At 40.2% G+C, this 25,197-nt stretch overlaps 1 protein-coding gene across 1 annotated transcript in view; it reads right to left on the bottom strand.

The window, feature by feature from the left end:
* Positions 1-4,644: 4,644 nt before the first annotated feature.
* efna3a (ephrin-A3a) overlaps positions 4,645-25,197 on the bottom strand; it is a 49,877-nt gene continuing 29,324 nt past the window's right edge. The window contains exons 2-5 of the mRNA XM_088404896.1: positions 11,233-11,534; positions 10,829-10,897; positions 9,944-10,024; positions 4,645-6,516 (exon numbers count right to left, since the gene is read on the bottom strand). Coding sequence (XP_088261022.1) covers positions 6,395-6,516; positions 9,944-10,024; positions 10,829-10,897; positions 11,233-11,534 — 574 coding nt within the window. The 3' untranslated portion in view covers positions 4,645-6,394. The remainder of the gene's footprint in view (positions 6,517-9,943; positions 10,025-10,828; positions 10,898-11,232; positions 11,535-25,197) is intronic.

Below are 25,197 nucleotides of genomic sequence, written 5' to 3'. Positions count from 1 at the left end.
AAGCTGCTGCATGTTGACATGACGTTTTACCGCTCGCCTCGTCCAAATGTTCCGCAGCTGTGCCTTGAATCCACGCAGAGATGGAAGGAAGTCTCTTTAATTTAGCCTTCAGAACTGATAATTGGCCAGCAGCACCCCTGGCGAAGTGAGTCAAACGTAAATACGCGCCGCGTACAACAACAGTTACTCCCTGCCGCCTGGACATGTTGTTTTATGTGTGAGAATTAAGTGGATCCTCCCCCGGGGGTTGAAATTCATTTGGGCAAACGCGCCGATGGCTACAGGGAAGAATTATGAGCGAGAATCGCGTCATTTTCGGGCGCAGGCAGCCGACGGCGTACGAGAAACGACAGATCTTGGTAGAAAAAAAGAACCTTTTTTTTTCGCGCGCGTAAACACGGTTGTCGTCTCAAACTTGCGTCTCATTGGAGGGATTGACAGGAAGTAGATGAAGCCTTTGAAATGAGTCCAATGTTCAAAGATGGGATCAGTTGGGGCACCAACGTGGAAAGACACCTGGTGCCCCAAACGGAGGGGAGATTTTCTGGCTTTGAGTTGTGAATTCCAAAAGGATGGTTTTTTTCGGGGTCTTGTGCAGTATTTCGACCATTTTTGGTCATTTTCTTCCACATCATTCGCTCAGTATTCCGACCATTTTTCATCATTTTCTTCCACATCATTCGCCCAGTATTTTAGGCAAGAGATGGCACATTCCTGGTACTGTGAGAACTAAGTAGTTGTGCCATTTTGAACCTTAACATGCTGTCATCATCTCAGTGAAATTTCAGCTCCCTACTGTCTTCTTGCAATGCTTTCCTCACCAAGGGTTAAAGTTGGATTTTTTTTCTTTTGGCGTGGCGGGCAATTGCCAACGCTCACAATTTACAGGGAAACTCACGACCGTATCTCCAAAGGATGGGACGAAATCTTGTACGTTAAGTTCTCGCGATATTTCAACGCCACAAGATTTCGCTACGAAAGTGGGCCCCCGGTTTACGAGATGGATCCGTTCCGCGGTTGGGAATGTAACACGAATTCACCGTACAGCGGGCAATCCAAATTTATGTTAATTAGCGAATGCGTGTAAAACCAAAGGTAAAAACGTCAAAATTGTATATACATATTAAAAATCGGTAACAAAATAGTATAGTATGTGCTACGCATATTTAACATACATGTATACAATCAGAAAACATCATAAATAAAAAAAATCTATAAAGAATTTATTTACCTTTATGTGACGAGCCTGTTACTGCCATATTGCCTAGTGAGGCTAGCCTAGCCTAGCTTAGCCTTCTTCGTATTTCTTGATTATCTCCAGCTTCGTTTCCATACAAATCATCTTCTTCTCTCTTTAACATCACGAGCAATCTTGGGACTCATGGCCAACCAATTCAAGTTTGAATTAAGCGCTAAAATGCACAATAAATATGATATTGTAAGCACTTACGTGAGAATAAATGATGAAAAATGATGGCAAAAAAGTGTTCGTAAAAGTTGAAAAAAAAAAACTCACCTGTAAGAGAAGCTTGATTAATTAACCTACAATTTCATCATGAAAAATGGAAGAAGTATCCTGGCCATTATATTATAAATTTTGGAAAAAAAAAAAAAAAAAGAAGCAAAAATCTTGATTGGTTTCTCATCCCAAAAAGATTTTCTTAATTGAGAATGCGCTAAGATTGTGAGGCGCTTTACTCCCATCCTGGTGCCATGGAACTAAGTTGAAGTGAAGAGCTTCTTTTAGACAGGCAAACACCCTGATTAATACAAAAGTAGAGCTTTTGTGTCATTTTGCGACATCCATGGCGAATTCCAAACGTTTTTGTTCCACTCTTGCATAATCGTCTCTCTCTTGACAACACATTGACATTTAAATAATTGACAAGTTTTATTGACTTACCCGTCACGATAAAGAACCTTGAGAAGCTCGCGTTTGAGAAATAAACATCATTATTAGTGTGATGAAGACAACACAAGGAAGCAGACCTCCTACTCACTGCTGTGTGCACAAGAAGAGGAACAAAAATAGCTTCGATTAGAACACTCATCAGCCTTTGACTTGACTTTCATTCTGGGTCAGCTTGTCATCGCCAGATAATATTTGAAGTTATTTTTATGTTCACCTCATGACCTGCTAAATCTGTGCCGTTCCATGACTTTTTCAGTGTGTGTGTTTTTTAATCCATGAATTTTGAGCATTTACACGCTTTGTCATTGTCTTCGTGCGTGCATTTCGATAGGATGCTTTGGCGACACCTGTGGGCGGAAAGCAGGATAGCAGTGACACTAGAAAATCAGTACTTCTCAGTTCACTCTTTTTTCAGAGATAGAATGTATAATTTTAGCGAAATATTTCATTCAGCCATGAATTTCCCCTAACCAGTGCAATAAAGTTTTTTTCATGATGAAAAAGGACATTAAAAAAGTGTTATAACATCTTTTAGCACCTCGGAAGTACATTGATACTCGTATCTCAAGGCATATTTGATCGGAAAACTCGAGAATATCAAGGGTGAAACTCGGAGTCTTCACATCCCAATTACGTCATTTTACGATCATGACATTCTTTTAGGTTTTGGATTTTATGTTAGTTATTCCTATTTTTCTTCTAAAAAAAATACAAAGCTTTTGCCAAAACAACAAAAATTTATGTACTGTACACACCTTGGCAAAAAAAAAAAAAAAGAAAAAAACTGGAACACTGAACACAGCGTTTTAGTCTAGCCAAAAAGAAGCTTTTCACTTCAACTTAGTTCCATGGCACCAAAATGACACAACGATTAAATGTATTAGATTATTTTTTTCTGTCCTAAACATACCGATCAAGTATCGAATCAGGACTCATAATGACCTGGCCTCGGCTACAAAAAAATGTAACCATGTTTTTATTGCTGGCTTGTCTGCTGAAAAATTGTTATTCACAATAATGTACATCTGCATAAAACACAACACAAGAAAGTCATAAAAGTTTCTTCACGTTCCAATTAAATTTGAAAAACAACAAAAAGCATTAACCCACTGATAATCTCCCATTCAAAAGGAAAGCAGTGAAAGAAGACGAGGGAGCTGAAATTTCACCCAGATGCTGACAACATGTCAAATTACTGCACAAGGGTAAAAAAAATGAATAGATTAAAAAAGGTAAAGGTTATTGTTGGGGTTTTGCGTACGTACACTTGAGTTTAATTTCTCGGGGGCACCTGAAGGCCTCCCTGCGATGTCGCCATCGGCGTCGTAAGCTGCGAACATTTCGTCTTTACAAGCGGGCCATCTGTTGCCATTGTTGGCGACCAGACGCTACCACGGCCGTCCGGGGAATTCTTCTAAGACCGGTCGCAGATGGCCTATCTTCACACCTAATGACGCCCTAAACGGGAACGGCGTTGTCTTCCCCGCCGTTGACACTTTTGCTGTTTATTGTTTTAATCAAGACTTGACTTCTAACCAAAACCAAACTCGCGCTTGGCGCTGGAAGTCGCGGAACAAGTCCAAACTGGTAAACGGGATCAAGCGGAGGTATAACGTCGAGGCGGGAACGCGGAACAATCAAAACGACGTCGTTGTGTGAGTCACGCCGCGCCAACGCCATCGAGCGCCAAGCGAGACGAGGGCACCCAAAGAGCCACGTGGCAACGCGCCACAAAAATGTCACGACCACTTCGAGCTTTTTCAATGGGGGGGTGTGGCACACTTGGAAAGTTTCCATGGGAAACAAACGTCAGGGACGTGGGAATTTCAAACATTTCCGCAGATGGACCGGGAGGCAAGTTTGGGTGTCGAACATATGGCACGCGGGCCGGATATGGCCCGCAAAGAGTTTTCACTTGGTCTGCGAGATGTTTTCAAATCACTCCAACTCTTGAGCCATTAAACAATGGATTTGGAAGGTTTGTTGTATTGGTACAACATACATTACGGTAGTTGGAACGTTTTTAAGTGTTGTGGCCCCTCCCATAAAACGATTAAAAAATAAATATTAACGTATGTGTATATATATATATATATATATATATATATATATATATATATATATATATATATATATATATACGGATTTAGAAGGTTTGTTGTATTGGTACAACATACATTACGGTAGTTGGAACGTTTTGAAGTGTTGTGGCCCCTCCCATAAAACGATTAAAAAATAAACATTAACCTTTGTATATATGTGTGTTTGTGTATATATATATATATATATATATATATATATATATATATATATATATAAAAGAAAATAAATATAAATAAAATATAAAATATAAAAATATAAATAAAATTCCTATATATATATATATATATATATATATATATATATATATATATAAATTTGTATATATTTGTGTGTGTGTACATATATATATATATATTTTTTATTTTTTATTTTTTTTTTCAACTGCCGTAATAAACTCATTTCATCTCTACTGTGGCTCAGCCGTGACATCCAAAAGGACGGAAAAACAAAGAATTAAATAACATTTCCGTGCATTTGCAAAATGACTTTAATTGTCATTGTTTTGCTCATTCCTCGACCCATTTACAGATTCGTTTTTTTAAAGTCATTCAAGGTAAACATTTCTGGTGGTTGTCCAACTTTAGTAAATGCTTTTAACCCCCCCCCCCCCCCCCCCGACACACACACGCACGCACACACACCCTGCTTCCCTTTCCTACTATTAATAAGAGTACATTCTCTCGCTTGCATATTAAGATCCTACAAACGACTCCTTTACAAATTTCTAAGTGCCACATACTGGAAAAAGCGTGGACACACACGCGCAGACACGCTAGACAATGACCACGCCTGTGCAGTAAAAATCCCCCCCAAAGTTTCGAGAAAATGGCACAGCAGCTCATTGTGCAAAAAGGCCTACATCCCATGATAACTCCCCAAATCAATAACGCGTTAAATCAATAACATAAAAACATGTGAGCGATTCCCCTCCCCCACAAACATTTTTGCACATTCACGCAACGGCCGACGCTTTACTTTGACACTCAAAGTAAATCGCGCAAAGTAAAATCTCCTCAGGCTGGATGGTGGGATGGTTTCCATGGCAACCGGACACCAAGCGGCTGATTGGTCGAGCATCTTCCAAAGCGGGTACGAAGCGAGGGCCGCGCCAAAAAGAAGTCAAGTGAAGCAACATTTTTTTTTTCTTAATTAATACACCGCGGTTCTTATAAGGTGTCTTATGAGGACATTTTGTCCTGAAGACACAACTTTTTCAAATACCTTGAAAATTTCAACTTTCACCCAATTCTCAAATATTTGACGCTTCACTTTTTTTCAACGTAGCCCTTTCCACGCAGGATTAGGGTTTGGACTTGGCGCTTCCGGGGATGGTAAACGGGCGGGACATTCGTACAAGACGGCGCTGCGAGCAAACACAAGCATATCTACTGCACCACGGCTACGCAAGCGCCATCATCCCAAGTCTTCTTGAGTTGTGAAGGCAGGAAACAGGCAGAAAGGACGACGACTGCACGCGCTAGCCTCTAACAAAGTAAATATCGAGAAAAAAAAAAAGAGCAAAGGCAGATATCCGTCTTTTTTTTCCTTCATCGTCACCGTCCAGAACTTTGGCAGTCGTCACATTTCCGAGTTTTCGCTAATCATTTCCGACATTCGAGCATCGTCTTGCATCCGGCGCAATTTGGTTGCGTCCAGAAGCGTCTGTTAAATCATCAACTTCCTTTTCCTGTCCCAATACTAATGCAATTGTCCGCATCCGGCACCACGCCGTCCATCAATGTTCTGACCCCTTTCCCAATGCTAATATTGTCTGCATCTGCCACCGTTCGGCCACGTGCGACACCTGTCAATCATTCTTAAACCATCTTGGTGCCAGTTTTGAAAGGATCCGGCACGATTTTCTTCATCCAGAACTTTTCTGTATCCGGCACAGTTTTCCGCATTTTCGTAGTGATAATCCATATCAGGCTTTCATTGTCTCTTGATATATGGACATTGTTGATACATCTTGAAGAACGTCTGCCCGTGGCACCTTTGTCTGCATCCAGCGCGCTTTTTTTACACTCATGTGTGTCCCGCATTCATTTTCAGCATTCTTCACGTGTCTCTATAGTCGCATCTGGCACGGGTTTGGAAATCCGGCACCAGACCATGAAATGTAAACATACTTAATCCGTTCCAATGCGAGCATCGTCTCATCCCGCACATTTGTCTAAATCCGGCACCGTTTCTTCCATCTAGCAGCATTTCTGCAAATCGGCACCGTTCCGTTTATCGCTAACTTGAGCGAATCAAATGATGCTCGGGTCCAACTCCGTGTTGTTTAAAATGTCACGTGACAACAACAGATAGAGGGATTTTTTTTTTGTTTTTTGGGGCTGTCCGTGTGTTTGGATTTCCCGTTTTCGGCCCCGCCCGCTAGGACAGAAGGGGGTTGCCGGCGAGCAGCACGGCGGCCACGGTGAGCAGGAGGCGGTCGCGCGACGGGCTGCTGCCGCTCACGCTCTTCTCCAGCTTGGGAACTTCGGGGTTAAATTCATCTGAGGGGGCAAAACAAAAGGAGGAAAAGAAAAATGATTAATTCATGAGTGTGACAGGCGATTCACAGACATGATACGACCGTCAACAAAGCGGCAATTATCATCAGCGTGTTGCTAATGTCGCTAATGTCGTGGTTTTTTTTTCCGTACTAACGAAGTTTTTGTCCTAAATGTGTGTATGCGGTGGCGTCCAATCAGGATGAATTAGAGCGGGCTTGCCATTGATTAGAGCCAACGAGAACATTAGCCACGGGCCACAAGAGCGGCGAGAGGACGTCTCAAGTTATTCGACATAAGAGCGCCTCCTCATTTCGTTCATTTCCGATTACGTTCGCGGGAACGTTAAAGGAACGAGACAACGCGGGGAGATTTCACGCCGAGGCAGAAATTTCACACGGGACCTACTGTATCATGAAACAGTATCGTGAAACAGGAAATCAAAGCGCAGAAGAACAGATTAAGTGTTTGAGAACACACACATGTATGCATACAAATTAAATTTGGCACATTTAATTTCTCATTAAATATTATTTTGTGGTACCGATATTAAAAATCAGGAAGTGAAACGTCTCGTTTACTGAAGCTGCACCTCTCGTTGTGTGGCTGCCTCAAATTGTGTCAATTCTGAAAGTTAAAAACCAACCTTAACAATATGAAGGCATACGACGTTGAGCAAAAGAAAAACAATTTAACAATAAGTTGCTGCGTGCGCTAATTAATTTGTTCTTAATTTGAAAAGAGAATGTTTCTGGACCAGGATTAAAATATAGTATTTGCTGACACTTGTATAAATCCTGGTAAAAATCTCACGTACGCCCTGAAATACCTTTACAGAACCCTAAAAATAATTATATTAGTTGATATATTTTTTTATTTGAAAAATTTTTTGATTTGGAAAAAAATAATCAGCACAATGTTTATACCTTTTTCTTCATATTATCCTTTTCTTCAGTCGGTCAAACATGTTTCAAGTCTGAATAAGGATTGACTTTTTTTTCCAGGCATTTTGATGCTCTTTATACAATGTTTTCAGATACAGAATAAGCTATAACTCGTATAAAAGTAAATGTCTCCCGAACGTTGATTTAGATGGCTTTTTTTAAATATTAAAAAGGATATAATTTTAGGTATCATTGTACAATTTACCTAGATAACAATCTCATCTATTGTCACGGTAGCAAGTGGGGAGCGGGGCGTGCAAAAAGTGTTCTCTTTGCTTGGGGGAGCTTTGCCAAAAATATTGAGACACATCGATACAAACGCATAAACATAATTGTTTAACTTGTTAAACGTATTTGTTTCTACTGCGGCGTCCATTTTGTCTGAGAAAGTCTGCAAAGTTAATTGCAACCCACCTGTGCGAGCTTAGAATTGCTTGGGTCGCTTGAACGCATCACAGGATATAGACAAAAAAACAAATGTCCTTCACAGTGGACACAAATGAAAACGCTCCTTTTCAAGGTCTTAAAAAATGATTCAAATGATAATAAATCTATCATCTATGTATGAAGCCACTTAATTTGAATCTATTCTGCTCGGGTACGTCCCGTACGCTCGCGTGTTGATTCCATCAAGTCAGCGGCTTTTTTTAAGGACACGTTTGACTTGATGCGCTTTAAACTCCTCACTGAGAAGCCGTGAGGCATTTTAATGTTGACCTTTTTGCGCTTTCATGAAAATCAAAATAAAAAGACCTCGGGCTCCCTTTTTTTTTTTTTTTTGGCACCCGTTTGACCTTTTCAATCGTCAAAACAAACCCTGTTCTTGTCACCCGCCAGGCCCGCAAGCTGCCAACGTCTATTTTGGTGCGCGTGGAAGTTGTCTTTGCATACGAATGAGTGATCCTCTTATGGCAGCCCCCACAAAAATGCGGCGGCGGGGAATTCAGTCGGAGCCCGGCGCTACGCCGCCGTCGAGACCTCGGAGCGTCACGGCGGCGGCGGCGGCGAGGCGGGTTAAGCACTATCGGACTGCGCGCGTGTTCGCACGCCTACGCCTGGTGCGGTGTTTTCTCTACGTAAGCCGGTTTCCCCCAAAAATCCAAAAGAACGCAAGCTGGGTCTGACTGGAGACTCCGCATTGTAAACGTTAGTGGGGCAGAACGTGCAGTCAAGGCTAAATGAAGGTTACCCTGATCATAAAGCATCTCTAAGCATGCCGTTATGTTCCGGGTCAAATTGACCCGTTTGAAAGTTGAAGTAAATGTTGCGTGTAGTTTTTCCAGTACCTTTGCTTGGCCGAGGGATAATCACACATACTAAGGATTGCAATTGTATGCATTTGTAGTCAAAATAATATTGGTATTTCTAAAGTGAAGGGGAAAAAAAAAAAATCACAAGATTTGGATAATTATATAACCGCGGGTTTAAATCGGTCCGAGACGTTTTTAAAATTCCAGAGAAACACACATAACACACGGGTTTACTTTGTTACTTTTTGAGTGGATTTTCAATCATAGAACAGAGATTTTGAAATAAAGCAAACACCTCTGGGTCATATTGACCCAGAGCCATTATTGCTGTACATGAGATATTAATATAAATCACTTGGTAAAACAAAACATTGGATTTGGATTGAACATGTTTGGGTGACTAAATACACACCGGGTCAAAATGACCCGGCATGGTATTCATATTCCCGAGAAACAAATATAAAACATGGGTATAAATGAGGTATTTGCTTTGTTACTTTGTGAGTGGCTTTACAATTAAAAAAGAAAACTGCCTTTTTGACACATTTGTGTAAATGCTCACAGTTCCGGGTCATATTGACCCACAGATGTTATTGCTTTTCTAGATAACTCAATGTCAAACACTGGTTAAAACAAAACGTTGGATTTTGATTGAACACATTTCGGACACATTTGGGTGACTTGATACAAACCGGGTCAAAGTGACCCGGGATGTTATTAATATTCCAGAGAAACAAATGTAAAACGCGAGTATAAATAAAGTATTGCCTCATGGAACGCTAATTTTACGTGATGGACAGCAAAGACGTCCTTGCTGTCCCTCGCCATCTGAAGGGGGAAAAATGGCAACTTCATTATGTCCTATTGGTCTTTCATCGATTTCTCAAAATAGTCTTCGACTCCCCTCACTGAGCGCTCAAGCTAACGCATCCAAGCACGGCGACACATTGTTTCACGCCTCGCCGCGAGTCCGCGGCGGGATTTATCCGAGCGGACAGCCCCCCTCTCGCCTATCGACTGATGTGTCTCGTCTCGCCCGCGGGACTTAGCCGCATGTTTGTCTCGCGCTTCGTAAAGTCCGGCTACTCGTCACGTTGCCGTGTTCTCGCTAGCGCGTTATGACCACCGGCACCTGAACGTCTCACGCAGTCGTCACTCCAAGGGCGATGTTTATGACGTATGTGATAAAAGTAAGAAAAATCAAAGGACTTTTCCCTGAAATCCAAAGTCACTCACCAATGTTGTGAATCTTGATGCTCGGCCTCACCGTGTACGTGCTGCTGGACGTCTGGCTGGAGTCGTCGTCAGAGTGGGAGACTGAAACAGACAGCCAATCAAAATCAGACGTTAGGAAATCAATACTCCATACGGATGGGACGAGATACACAAATCGCGAGACAACTGGAAAACCAAAATTTCACCTCACACGTGATTTGAAAGTCATCGGATCATCATGAATTTCTCCTGTAGAGATGCAGCAACTGAATTTTGGGGTATTTGATTAAAATTGGAATATACTTTTATTTTTGCTTGGCAAAAAACACAAACACAGAAGACCAAATAACACATTAACACTTACTTATGTGCGTCAATTACAGTATATATATATTTTTTATTCAAAAGTGATCAGTAGGAACGGCAACTCAGGCTCTCAGTGTAAGCCTGAGTTGCGAATAATTTGCGTCCGTTAAAATGTCTCGCCAGAGGAAATATGACAGCTCTCGCCAGAGGATATAAAGTTTCGGAGCACTGCTAGCAAGCGGCTAATTTGTGCAAGATAAATGAAGTCAACAGGTTCATATATGTGGTTAGCGTAATTTTTTAGCGCTGTAAATTAGCAATCGAACATGATTTCTTTGTTTTGACTTTGTCGCTGCGGCACGCTTCCGGGGTCAACTTCAAAATAAAAACATACCAAGGCGCTTGTTTCGTTATTTTGTTTGCTATGCTAAGGTTTATTTTGCAGTTCTCTACGTTTGGCGGCGTTTTAATGTCCTGCAGAGAATTAGCAGCCAAATAAAAATAGATCTCATGCGATGTACGGATGAGAAATATCGTTACGAGCAAAATGGCGGACAAAGAGACGGCAGGTGGTAATATACAGTATGCATTTTGACTCACAGGTAGAGCAACAGACGTAGACCCTCATCCTCAGGCAGCTGTGGCCATGATGGTGGTGAGTGGGCGTGGCTAAAGAACAGGTAGAAAGAGCGACAGAGACAAAATGGTCAAAATATTTGACACTTTTGTATAAATGCACACACCTCCCGGGTCATATTGACCCAGAAACATTATTGATGTTAACAGAAGACACTGATTAAAACAAAACATTAGAAATGGAATGTAAACATTTCAGACATATTTGGGAGACTAAATACAACCCGGGTCAAAGTGACCCAGGGGTGTTTCTTCCTGTTCTAACAGTTGCTAGTGGCCTTTAACACATTAATAAAGCACTTCTAAATTATTTACACAGGTAGCCAACTAGCCACGCCCACTTTATGGAATGTAGCAGTGGCACTGACATATGTAGTAGTACTCTTGTCCCACGGTGAACTCGTAGCCCAGCGAGAAGGCGCTGTAGCGCTGGAACTTCTCCGAGAACTTGATGGGGGCGTGCGGCGCGTGCGGCCGGTTGCACTCCCAGCGCTTGAAGCCGAGCCGCGGGTCGCAGGTCAGGTAGCCGTGCCGGCTGACCATGTACAGGATGTACTGTTCGGCCACGCTGCGCTCCAGCGTCCCCCGCAGGCTGATGTTATAGTGCGGGCAGTAGATATCCAAGTAGTCGTTGACGCTCACCTGCACAGTGTAGCCCTCCCGCCGCAGCCTGAGTGGAGACAAAAAAGAAAAAAAAAAAACAGACAAATTGTTTGAGATGTATGTACTAAGGAACAAAACACGATATAATTATTCGATGTGTAGTGCATCAACGTTCACTATTAAAGGCCTGACCGGCGGTGCAATGACTTCATACTACCAGCAGATGGAGGTGTTGTGCTTCTGTAATGCTTAAGTAACCACGCCCCCTCCCTCACTGTTTTGCATCTTTGTTACACAAAGGAGGAAACAATCAGCGTTCAACTATACTTCCTCCACACACACACACACACACACACACACACACAGTTACACAAGCATAGCCGTGTTATTAGTAGAATCCTCAGGAGACTGCTATTTAATTAGAAAATGAGGAAGGAGAAATTTCATATCTTGATCTTGATCATCTTTCCCAGCCAAGCGTAACAAAACCCTTTTTTTATTGTTTTTACCACCCACTCATTCATAATATCACAAACAAAGGCAGCTGATATCAACTGCGGAGCAGGGAAGAAGAATTAGGGACTGAAAGGGGACAATAGTGGACACGCCCATTGACAAACATTATTTATTTATTCATAACTTTTTTAAGAAAATGTCATAATTTGACAATTATTTTGCAGGGGGGAAAATTACATTTTAAAATTGAGGACATTTTATGAGAAATAGTCAAGCTTTTACACAACAATTGATAAACTAATAAAAGTCAAATTGACTGAACTGCTGTATTATGAAAAATTAAAATAGCAATAATTCTAAAAAAAACCTTATTCTATGCAAAAACCTTGATCGAGTAGAAAAAGTTTAAGTTTAGAAGTTATTTTTGCATTATTTTATTGCAAAAACATATGTATAATACAAAAAAATTATATATATATATATATATATATATATATATATATATATATATATATATATATATATATATATATATATACACACACACACACACACACACACAAACTGGGGTAAATTTTGCACAAAACTAATACCAAACAAAAAAACTAAACATAGTGTAAATAAGTAGTTTGCACAATGAATGATTTTTACATGAATTCTGAAAAGATTACACTAAAAAGTAAATAAACAACTAATATAAACATTGGAGTCCATTTTGAACAAAACTTAGCAAAAAACAACTTTTAATGGTTGTAGTTTGCACGATGATTTTTATGTGAATTTATTATAAACACATAATACAAAAAACATAAATAATATATATATATATATATATATATATATATATATATATATATAAAACTATAAACAGAAAATCTATTTTACATAAAAAGTTAAACGACAAAAAATGAATGGGAAAAATCGTCTTTTTCACATAAAAAGTCTCATTGAAATGTCTTTTTACGACTTTCTAGTAAAATTACGACTTTGCGTAACATTCTGACGATTCTCACAATGTTACGACTCCATTTTCTTAAAACGACTTGTGTGAAGTCAGGCCCGCGGGCTAATACGACAGGCAAGGTTTACGGCGGAATGGGCAAATACATAAAAGCTAATGTTCCTCAATTTTCACCGAGGCGAGGGGGGAGTCGGAGCGAGCTGTTTTTGGAGGGTGGGGTGGGGGGGGGGGGGGGGGGGGGGGTTTAAGGTGGTTATGGAACGGAACGATGGATGGCTCCCGGGGGCCTAATATTCGGCCTCAGCACTTCTTTTTCACCCCGCCTCGGCCCTCGCGCCCCCGATCGAAACACTGTAAAACGGACGCTTAATTGCGGCGCTAACTTAATCAGCCAGGACTGGCAGTGAGTGTGTGTGTGTGTGTGTGTGTGTGTGTGTAGCCTAACAGGTAATGAGTGTGTGTGTGTGGGGTGATAGGAGTCTTTTATTTCTTTATTTAGCTAGTGACTTATTAGCTAGTTAGCTAGTTCCTGGTTCCTTACGGATGCTAACATTATCATTTTTTAGGGGTGGGGGTGCCTCAATGGGGCCCTCCATTACAAATCAATAGACATTGTGCCTCCTCCCACCTAACTCACAAAAGTCCATTAGCTTAACGCTAACACACAATGCAAATCAACATTAGCAAAGCTAATGAAACTAGCATCAATGCAACCGATATTTGAAAACAAATGTGGTCACTATTAAATGCTTTGTATACTCAATTATTTCTGATTAATTTGATAGATTTTTGTTTTGCATAAGACTGTATTTAAAAAAATCTCAATTACTGGGTATGTACTAAATTATAAGTGTTTATTTGGTTTGTTTAGAATTAGCTAAAAAATAATGAAACAATATCAAACGGGAGGATTAATGGTTTACTTACCTACTTTTTCAACCAGATTAGAATAATCGAAACATAATTGGTCTGATTTGAAAAAGATTTCTTTTAAAAATGACAGGAACTTCATGAATATTTACAGTTGAGAGGCTGAAATCAGTAGACTTGAACAATTCCATGTAAAACAATGGCTCAAAATGATAACTCGATAATTAAAACAGTTGTCGATTAATTTGATCATCGATTCATCGTCAATTTATTAAGTTTGACAGCTCAACAACATAAAACATCCAGACATATATTCTTTATCCTCCCGCAAGAACAACTAATATTACTGCAGCTAAGACTTACTTGATTGCAACTGTTCTGTTTTTTGTTGTTTTTTTTTTAAATATAGAGTTCTAATGTTAAAGTGAAATAAATATCAAAACGCACTCAAAAGAAAAACATAAATAAGAATAAAAAAAGGGGTGGGGGGGGTGCCAACGGTTAGCCAGGAAGAAAAACAAGTCATTAGGCAGCACTTTTAACAACGACGGTTAGTTGTGGGAGCCCCAACAGGCTCATTTGAATGTGATTGATCACAGTCCATTCCCCGAGTGATTGATCTTGCGTCAAAGTGATGACAAGATTCATCTTTCATGAGGTGAGACGTTCATTGACATCATTAAACGTAGCGACAAGCAGGTCGCAACATTAGGTACGCTAGCTGAGCAAAACTGTGATAATAGTGTGAGGGAAAAATGAGAGAATTTGTATTCCTCCATTCCCGCGTCTAACCCAAGTAAATAATCAAACCTCCAGTCATCTTAAATAATTATTAAAATGTCGACGACAAAACACACTAAAGACACTCCACAATGCCTAGTGTGCATGCAATAACATATAAGCTATACATTGGTTTAATCATGTGTTCAAATGGCACTAGATTGCAATGAGCGTTGCTATGTCTCAGATAGCTTTCCACATTTGATGTCATTGTACATGAAATAATTCATATTTAACATGTCATTGAACATGAAATATAATTCATATTTAACATGTCTTCAGTGACATACACTACAAGTAAAAAGCAAGGTTTGGGTAACCTTAATTTACTGGATAATGCATTTTTTTTGGGGGGGGCAGCTAATTAAAAAACTTCTATCTTGCATTTCATATTTGGAGCGAGTGGGGGGGTGCAAATCATTTTCACCTTTTCGTCATTTTAGACTAATCTGTAATCTTTAAACTGTAAAAAGTTAAAAAAAAAAAAAAGGTGTTGAAAGTTAATTGATATATCTTTTTTTCATCTGTTAATATTAAACAGGATACAGTTTTACATATAGTTCTAATTTTTTTTTTTACAGATATCTTATTTATCAGCACAGAAGGTGGTGGGGGTCGCGACAGGTTTTCTCTTTCCTGGGGGGGTTTGCAAAATACACTTGAGAAGCAATGAACTACTGTATGTGCTAGCGATTTATTCATTCAGATCATATTTAAAAAGCAAAATAAAACCAACAAAATCTCCTGATACCTCATTCTGAACACTGCTTTTGACTTTGTCAATGAATCTGTCCAATGAATGTGTTGAGCAAGATTGTGATCTTTTTCAAACGATTTTTTTTAAAAGAGAAAGGGTATGCTTTGAGTTAGCCCTAGCAAAAGAAGCAGCGGAGACTCTTTCCGCATCAGCAAGTGAAGCTTCTTCAGCGGTGCACTGACACCTCACAAGCCGCATACATTATGCAACGCTATCTCGCCATCTTCTGCCACTCGCGCAGAGTGTGTGTGTGCGTGTGTGTAGCTACACCCTGCCTCCAGCAGAAATACACAAATCACTGCTGTTACTGTAGTACATTCCAGAGGGAAAGCATTTGTGATCCAATATGTGTGCAAGATATGCAGGCAAACATTCTAAATATCTCACTAAACGCCTCTTAATATGATTAAATTAGAAGTAAGCAAGCATCTAATGAAAGCGTGTGATGCGCCCGAAAAAAAAATTAGTTCACACCTGTGAGTCGGGAAGAAGCTGCGCAGGTGAAAGCGTGCGAAAAAATGATCTCAGTGTCGCTTGGAGGTGAGGTGTTTATTTTTGGAATTCTGTCAACCTTCGCTGTTTGCCAGAAAAAACAGGACTGAGCCCTGGGACATAGGACAAACCCTAAAAAAATTAATAGTTAATACCGATAACAAAAATTGCTCACACTAGAAATGTGCCAGAAATGATACCAAGTATCGATACTCGGTACTGAGTATCGGTATTTGCGATATCTATCAGAAAAAATGAACATCCGTCATCAAAAGTATTAATAGTATCAGTGTTTAGTATCAGTATTAATCACAACTCAAAAGGTCAGTTCTAGTGGTATCAGTACTTGGTAGAGCGGAGTACTTTTAATGGTATTTGTCTGGGAAAGCAAGGTTTTGGTAAGCTTAATTTACTAGATAATGCATTTTTTGGAGGGTGGGTGGGTAAGGTAATTTGAAACTTCTATCTTGCATTTCCTATTTAGACTCTGACTGGTATCGGTCCAAATTTAAAAAAAAAAAAAAATGGTATTGAACATCCCTGATCAAAAATGTTACTACTTTGTATAGATTAGAACTCCAGAGTTGAATACTTGTACTGCTGTTTTGGTTAGCAACACGACTGTGGAGTTATTACACACCAGTCTAACTAAATGTACTCCATAATTTCCATTGTTTAAAAAAAAAAAAAATCTCACCGATCAATTAATTAGTCAAGAAAATCAACAACTAGCCCAAACGCACCTACGTCAAAAAAAAAAAAAAAACAAAAAAAAAACCCTCCCACACAAGCCAGCATCAATGATTCAAGCCGTTTCTTTCTTCAAATAACCTGTCATCCTTTTTCCAATCTATCTCTACTGGCGCAAACACGCCTGCGGCTGGACCGGCAGAATGGTCATGGAGTAATTATTTACACCTTGCGCCAGGGAGCACTGATAAGGAGCCCACCTGGGAGACGGCGGGGCGCGGCGCTTGCGGCTCCATTAGATGCCCGCGTCGGGCCGGGGGTGTTCAAAAGCGCCTCCCCGGGTACAATGGGAGCCTTTTTCTTCCGAATAATTGACCGGATCAAGGTTGCCTCGCATGCGCCTTTGCATCATGTGGATTCCACCACCGACACCACAGTCCAGTGGTACATCTTCTTACGAAACTCATTCGTCACAGAAGTCGTTTTGTGACGGAAACCATTGAAATGAATAATGTTAATATTGTTAAAAAAACATCAAAAACTGCAGGTTAGAAATAGATGGATATTTTGAGCATGAAAGTTTAGTTTGAGTTCATGCAATGTGCTTCCCGTGTGATGTTGTTCACCCCCCTCGCTGACATGCTAATGACGTGCTAGCGATGCTAACGTCAGACGCGGCAGCTCCAAGTGGTACGCTTTTATGCTAACGTACAATGTTATCCGTAGTTAACGTTCCTCCTTCAAAGTTAAAAAAAACAAACTATCATCTATTTTTTAAATAATCGACAGTTATCATTATTTCGATCAAGACAACAAGAAAAAACAGTTGAGAAAACTCAATTGTATTTTTTTAAAATTGGAACAAAACAATCAGGTGTGTTAACCAGGTAAAGAAGCTAATAAAATCCAAATCTAAAATTTCGGCAGTTATGCTATGAGGCCAAAGGAAAAAAAACAATCGTTTTTGCCTTGAGTATTGTGGCTGGTATCGGTAGCCTACTCGAGTACCTAATACCTTTCAGCGAGGCCCGTATCTGTATTTGCCCTTCTCTACTATTAACACACAAAAAACAACAGACATCTCAAGTTCGCTAGCTTGACGACCGCTAAACAGAGGCTGAGCAGCACTGTGGTTATTTACTAAGTGAGCAAACACAGCCTGCCAGTTTGTGTGTACAGTACTGACATTGTATCCATCCCAAATCCTAAAGGCAGCTTGTCAGATTCGCCATCTCGTGTACTTACAAGCACAGATTGACACAAAGGCCAACACACACACACACACACACACACTAAACGCAAAACAAAGCCTTCTCACGCTCCGCTAGACACGCATACTTTGTCCAGCTCTCACATTGGACGCGCTCTTCTCTTTCTCTATTCTTGTCTCTCGCACTCTCCGCAATGACGGCCGTCTTTCATAATTGATGGAGTTGATCTCACGGCTTTGAGAGCGATCGAGAAAACGCCGGGTTCCGAGGAAAAGCCGGGCCGGGTGTTGTATGACTGCCAGCGCACGCTTGTAACACGCCATGCGCTTCCAAAAGCTTCATGAGGTGCACGATACAAGTGTTTTGATACAAGCGTTTTGATGTTTTAAAACCTTAAAAAAAAAAAAAAATCTCAAAACAAGACGTCAAATGAGTCATTTATTTACACCACTGACCAAGAAAGTGAGTTTAGCCGAAAATCAAACAAGGAGAGCTCTTTTTCGGAGACATTTTGTAAGGCAATGCCATCCACTTTAACTCTCTGACACTGCGTGAACTTTGAAAGTTGCACACGCACGCCGACGGAATAAAAAAGACCATGGTTCGCATCGTTAATCCAGGTTAATCGCTGCACGCTGTCAAGACTGTGAGAAAAAAATAAAACTGTCTGCGGGAAAAGTGGGCCAGTGTCCAATCAAAAGCCACTGATGCACGGTGGGTAGAAAAAGTCTACACACCCCTGTTTAAATGCAAGATTTTTCTGATATAAAAAAAAAAAAAAAAAAAAACATCTATCACTAATGCAGTCCTTAAATAGGAAACAGGCTTTGAGTTTGCCATGTGAAGTGTAATTGCACATTCACGACACCAGGTGGTGCAGTTTCACTCATTGTCAAAGTCTGCAGCAGTTTTAAACTTTTTAAATTACTGTCAACAACAATCTTTTCTAAATCATTAACCATGAAAGTTTCATTAGATATTTTTTTATTAAATAAGGGCATTTCAAAATTGAAGAACAAAAAATAAATCAACGATTGAGGTGATTTAGAAAAAAAAAACCTGCACAATGTATTTTTCTTCATGGTCAATATGGTTAAGATATTTGTGTTCTTATGTTAACCCTTTCCATACTAATGACAAAAATTCTCGTTATGTAAAATAAATAAAGAAAAAATAATTATAAATATTGGCGCGCAGAAAAATATCCAACTTTAAGTGTCCTCTTTTGGTAGAGATGTGTTGACAAAAACAAATCATTAACACGACAGGTAAGGAGAGGAAAACTACTGAAGATCAAATTTGTTTTATGAACATGTATTTTCCAAAACACTCAATTCAACAATTATTTTTAAAATATTTTACATGTTTTTCTTTAAAATCTTAAGTACCCCAGAAGTTCCTTTACGTCCCCCAGGGGTACTAGTATCCCCATATGAGAACCACTGTAGTAAAACCTTAGTAAACAGTTAAACATATTGAGAAATGAACTAAATTCTCTCATTTTTTTTTTTTAAATTGCTATTATACAGTATGTAGCAGTTAAATGTCAAACAACTTTTCTTCCAAAATAACAAATAAACATTCGATGTGTTTATCTAGAGAAGGCACGGTTGCCTTGAGATTTGGCATATGTCGGCTCAATTTCAGCCAGGAAGTAGCCAAGAAGGAAGATAGAGGAGTAAGAAAAAATAAATAAATAAAATAAATAACCACAGATGAAGGAATATTAAGGGAGCCAGATAAGAATTGAGCCAAAACGTGGAAAAGGCATGGAGGGAAATTGAAAGATGAGAGCCGAGATTACCGGCGGAAGATGCGGAACGCGACACGGGTGGCTCCAAAGGGAGTTGATCCGCTGAAGGCGGGGCTAAACAGCGAATTTGCTTTCTCAATACGCCGATGCGGGTTAAGTTGGGGAGGGGGGGGGGGGCGTCAAAGCGCTGCGGCCTTCAAGGTTTTCCAGCGAAACTTTAGTGCAAAGCTTAGCCGTTTGTGCAGTCTGCCGGCGGGGGTGCGGGCGGAATAGTAATGACTGCGAGCTGCTGATTAGAATTACAGAGAGGCGCGCCGGCGCACAAAAGCTGTGATTGGCCTCAGGTAGCCCCCGCGTTCCAAATGTCACCTTTCATGGGGGCCCCCGTGTACAGCGTCCTGTCGTCGATACGCCGGCTCGTCAATACGCCGCCGCCTTGAAATGCCAGCTAAAAAGTTCCCCTTTGAAATGAATGGAAAGGCCAGTCGTCTGTTACAAGTCACCCCCGCGCACAAAAAACGATTCTCGTGTATTTCAATGTATAATCATCTATAATGCACTTTTGAAAAGTATAGTACAATATATCTATATATATATATATTTATACACATACATACTGTATCTATATATACACACACACACACACACTATAAATACTATTATTTTTTCCCATAGTTATTATTTGCATCCTATGGACATTGTGCTGCTCCTGCAAGTGTACACGCCTTGGCCACTTGGGGGCAGCATAGCAGATATACAATACGTTACATTATAGGGCGTTGCCTTGTTTTTTGCAATCAATAGGGACCCGGAAATCAATGCGATAAGTAAATTCCACCTTGTAGGATTTTTATATTATTATATTCTATTTAAAGTTCATATTTGATCAATTTGCACCAATCAAAGCAGCGTTCCCATTTGTTGTTGGTTTTTTTTTTTTTGGTATTGCTATGGAATGACAATAAAGGCATTCTATTCTATAGCCCATAAGGCTAAACTAGTGATAAAAAATATTATTGTAGTGCTGAGTAACAAAGTGTGTGCATTTGGTAAAAAAGATGAAAATGGAAAAAATTGAAAAAAAATTGAAGCGGATATACACTGATGGTCACAACTCTCGAGTAGAATTAGTCATTCTCTACAGAGGATAGAGAATAAATGCCAAGAATTATTGCTATATTATCTGTCTACATGAGTTGCTTCACCATTTGTGGACAGTGAAAAAAATTAAAGGAAGAAACAAAATCAAAATTGAAGCGGTAATGCACATAGAGACGGTCACAATAACCCAGTATCAGTAGTCTAGGAGTATTGCTTTATTATCTGTCTACGTGAGTTGCTCCACCATTTGTGGACTGTGAAAATTTTTAAGGAAAAAACAAAATCAAAATTAAAGCAGTGATCACAACGCCCCAGTAATATTAGTCATTCTTTACAGAGGATAAAGAATATATTGCAAGAAGTATTGCTATATTATCTGTCTACATGGGTTGCTCCACCATTTGTGCCCAAATATCTGCTGGCGCATTTTTAGTATATTAGCACTAAGCTTTTATTTTTCGAAAAGCTTTTATTATTTCAATGCCACGTATTATACCCATCACCCCCCCCACACACACACACACACACACACAAAAGCACAAACACTTTCTTCGTTGATGACTAGCAATGACAGCGAGGAGACGGCGGGAAGAAAAGGAGAAGAAAGGGCGATTTAGAGATTGCAAATGAAAAAAAGTGAAGGAAAGACAGACGGAGAGATAAGAGGATAACCCCCCCACCCCCCGGTCTCCCCTCCCTGTCACCCTTTATGATTGTCTCCCTTCCCCCTCGTTTTGTGGCGTCTATCGGCTGCTCGGTAACCTTCAGAAGAAGAAGAAGAAGAAGTGGAGATGATGAATTGTGAGAGGACGCAGATTAGCAAACATGGACGGCGGCATGATGAAAAATGACAAACAAGGAGGGGGGGAGGGGGCAGGGGCGAAGGTGACTTTGTGTAAGGGTGCGGGGCTTGAAGTGGAGACGCCGGCGGCTTTTAGTCGCTGGAGGACGGCCACGGGACGACACGGGAGGAAGGCACTTTGACTGCTTCCTGCTGGGGACACGCACAAGGTGCCGGCTGACCTGCGGGGAGCCTCCGTCTACGCGCCGGCCGGCAGGCACCCGCGGTCAAGGCGCTGCGCCCGGCCTGATAACCTTCACGCCGCAGCAGCTCCACACACACGCGCTCAGATGGAAGGTGTACAGTCTGGAGCTAAATAAAATAAATCGAAAATAATCGAAACTATTGCTGGTAGCCGCGCTAAAAATTCGCCCTTTAAATCCTTATATCAGAAATAAGCAAGGTAGATGTTACTGTTATAAGCTATTGTTAAACTTCCAAACTACTTTCGAAACAAGAAATGTAAATACATTGGACTTTGAAGTTAAATACAACTGAATTTGCTAGTGAAATGCACAGTAATGGATTGAAAGAAAAAGTTGAACCCGCCGCAAAATTAAACATATTTTGTAGTGTCTTTTGTGGAACACTAGAGGGAGCACAACCCTGTATTAATTTTACGTATCAGGTAAAAAAAAAAAAAAAAAAAAAAAAATAAAAAACTTAAGAAGGAAAACATATGCCGAAAAGGTTTTAGGGGATTTTTTTCAAATATTAGATCTCAAGCCTCAAGATAGTATATTGGTATCAAAGAGGCATGTTAAAGTGATGCATCTCAACTATGAGACGAGCTTTGTGTGCATGTTGAGGAGCAGCTGGGTTTAGCCTGGGTTGTTAGAAGAAATGACTTAGAAAAAAATCCATTCTCATTTTATTTATTTAATTATTTCTCTGGGAACACACTGAAAATAATACATGTGTTCTATTTAATGTACATTTTAAGGAAAAAAGTGACTGTGAATATTTTTTACTATATATTAGGGCTGGAGAATATGGCACAAACAAAAATGCAAGTCATTCTGGATGATTATGATTTTAACCGATTTGACATGAATTTGATCAGTTTTAAGCCAAATGTAACATTCATAAATTGAGCAAAAAAATTGCTTTTCATCTCTCGAGCAAAAAATTGCTTTTCATCTCTCGAGCATAACTCATGAATTTCAGTATTTGGCTCATTTTCCTTCGATTTTTAAGGCACTCAAATCGATCGGATTACCCAGCCCTATTGTAAATTCAGTCTATACAATATCAATATACATATTAATATATCCAGATGTCTACATATCGTTATATGTATCAATTGGAATTGTATCAATTGAATTTAGCTGAGAGAAGCTCAATCGAAATGAAGCTGACTCATTCATTGATGAGAAACACTTCCACCTCATTTTTGCCCAATTACCTCCACTCATATGAGATACCTGAACACACACACACACACACACACACACACACACACACACACACACACACACAAACACACACACCGCCGACTCAGCGCAAGCCAGCCGAGTGACAGACACGGCGATCCGATGGGCCGCCTCCCACGGGAAGCAAAAGGCACTCATCCATACTGATCTTAAAACAACACCCCCCCCCCCCACACACACACACACACACACACTCTTTCTATCATCGTCACTGTCAGGCCGTCTCAGCCTTTTTGTCACTTTCTCCAAATATGATCTTTCATTTTGTTTTTTTTTACTCCATCACGCCACTTGATCACGCCATCATCATCTGTCGTAGACATCAAAAAAAAGCATCGCTGACCTTTTTGTTATTTGTGTTGCATACATACCAAATATGCTTCATTTGTATTTGAAGCCTGACGTTTACAGATTTTACCTGAGATTCAAATGTTTGCTTTTAATCCAAAAAAAAAAAAAGGACATGTTTTGAAATGGACATTTTAGGGTCACCTGGCTCGTAGTTCTACAAACTACTTTAGTTTGTTCAATTGCTATCCATTTTAGTACACATATATTATACGGTGGACCACAGGTTACGGCATCCTGGGCTTACATTTTTTTTCACGTTACGAAGTGGAATACTACGTCTTTTTTCGTCCCCTCTTTACTGCATTTCCCCCCCCTTTACGGCATCAAAAATTGTCATGACCTGTGGGGTTGGCTGTGTTTATGTTGTTTGCCTCCCTCTTCAGGTGTTTTTAGATAATTGCTCTTATAACTGCCCGCGCTGCAACAAGTCACTAAGATGCTGGTCTGCTATTGGTCGGCGTCACGGTGTCACTAAGATACCGACATGCTAAAGATTTGATCTCGTGTGAATGCTAACAATATCGTATCTATTGTGCATTTTAGTGCTTAATTCCAACTTGAATTGGTCAGCCATGAGTCCCAAGATTGCTAGTGATGTTAAAGAGAGAAAAAGATGATTAATATGGAAACTGAAGATAATCAAGAAATACGAAGAAGGCTATGCTAGGCTAGGCTACCCTCGCTAGGAAATATGGCCATAACTAGCTAAGTCACGTCACTCCAAAGGTAAATAATTTTTTTTTCTTTCACTAGTTTTGATTTATGCTGCTATTTAATTCTATAAGTGTATATTATATATAAGTAGCACTTAAAGTACTATTTTGTTGCAATTTTAAATATTTATATACAATTCTGATGTGTTTACCTGGGATTTTACACGCATTTGCTAATTAGCATGTTTCTATTGCCCGCCATTCGACGATTTTCTCCTAATCCCCGCCCTCCTTTCCCCGTTGTCTCCGACTCCAAGATTCTACTTAAGAATCAATTTTGGGACCAGAGTTGCCACGGTCCCAGTTGTTCACTTTTTCTCTCCAGCCATTTAAAAAAAGACGAGGACGCGCGAGGTTATCTTCCACCAGCCCGATTTTTATCTCCACCCCGTTGGCGCGGAAAGCTTTTTTTTTTCTATTTCTTCCAGTCTAGCGTTTGACAAATGAGCCAACAAATGGACTGCTGGAAAGCAAGAAAACTAAACAAATAAACAAATCTTGCTTAACTAAATGAAATGGTGCGGTGGAGCATAGAGAAGCTATTACCGATGTTTCCGGCAGTGTGCCGCATCGAATCTTTTTTTGTCGGTCTTTGTTCTGTTCCTGGTGCTCTTGCGGGGCCCCTGGACATTTTATTGACCCTCATGGTCCGGCGCCAACAGGGGGTCTTGTTCTTCTGCGGCGCTCTACTGCACATTACTGCAGGACCTCCTTAAGGGAGCAACAAGAGGAAGGGGAGGAGGATGAAGATGCATCTCCAGTGTATTACTACTACCGCGATGACAGGATTTAGCGTTACGGTCGCCATGGCGATCACGCTCCGAGGAACGGCGAGGAGGCGGGCGGGTCATCGACCATGACGACGGGCGACCAGAACCTTGGAATTTTCCTTCATGATTAAAAGACCGCCAATGGGATTTTATATAACGATTGATGTTGAAAACATGGCCTTGCCTTTGACGAAAAATGTTGATTTGCCAACTCGACTTTTTGCTCTAATTCATTAGGAAGGATCAAAAAAAACATGCAGACATTTTGACCCTACTGTTGTGGGTCAAAGTGACCCATTTGAGAACGTTTTGCTTCTTTTTTTTTGCTCATATAAGTAAAACCTGTGTCACAATGACACAAAAATATTATTGCTGTTTCTGAAGGGGGGGTTGAAGGTTTTGTTTTTAATTACACATGACCCCGGGTCAAATTGATCCAAGCTGTTACTGCTATTCCAGAGAAACCATTGTAACACACGAGTATAGTAAACTACAGTGGACCCCTGTTATACAACGTCCTTAATTTGTTGTTTTGACTCCATCTGTGGGCG

The sequence above is a fragment of the Hippichthys cyanospilos genome, chromosome 21 (genome assembly GCF_059441005.1).
Source record: "Hippichthys cyanospilos isolate Australia breed blue-spotted pipefish chromosome 21, RoL_Hcya_1.0, whole genome shotgun sequence".
NCBI classification, from domain to species: Eukaryota; Metazoa; Chordata; class Actinopteri; order Syngnathiformes; family Syngnathidae; genus Hippichthys; species Hippichthys cyanospilos.
The sequence above is the reverse complement of the archived record's forward strand: the minus strand, read 5'-3'. Positions and strand labels throughout refer to the sequence as shown.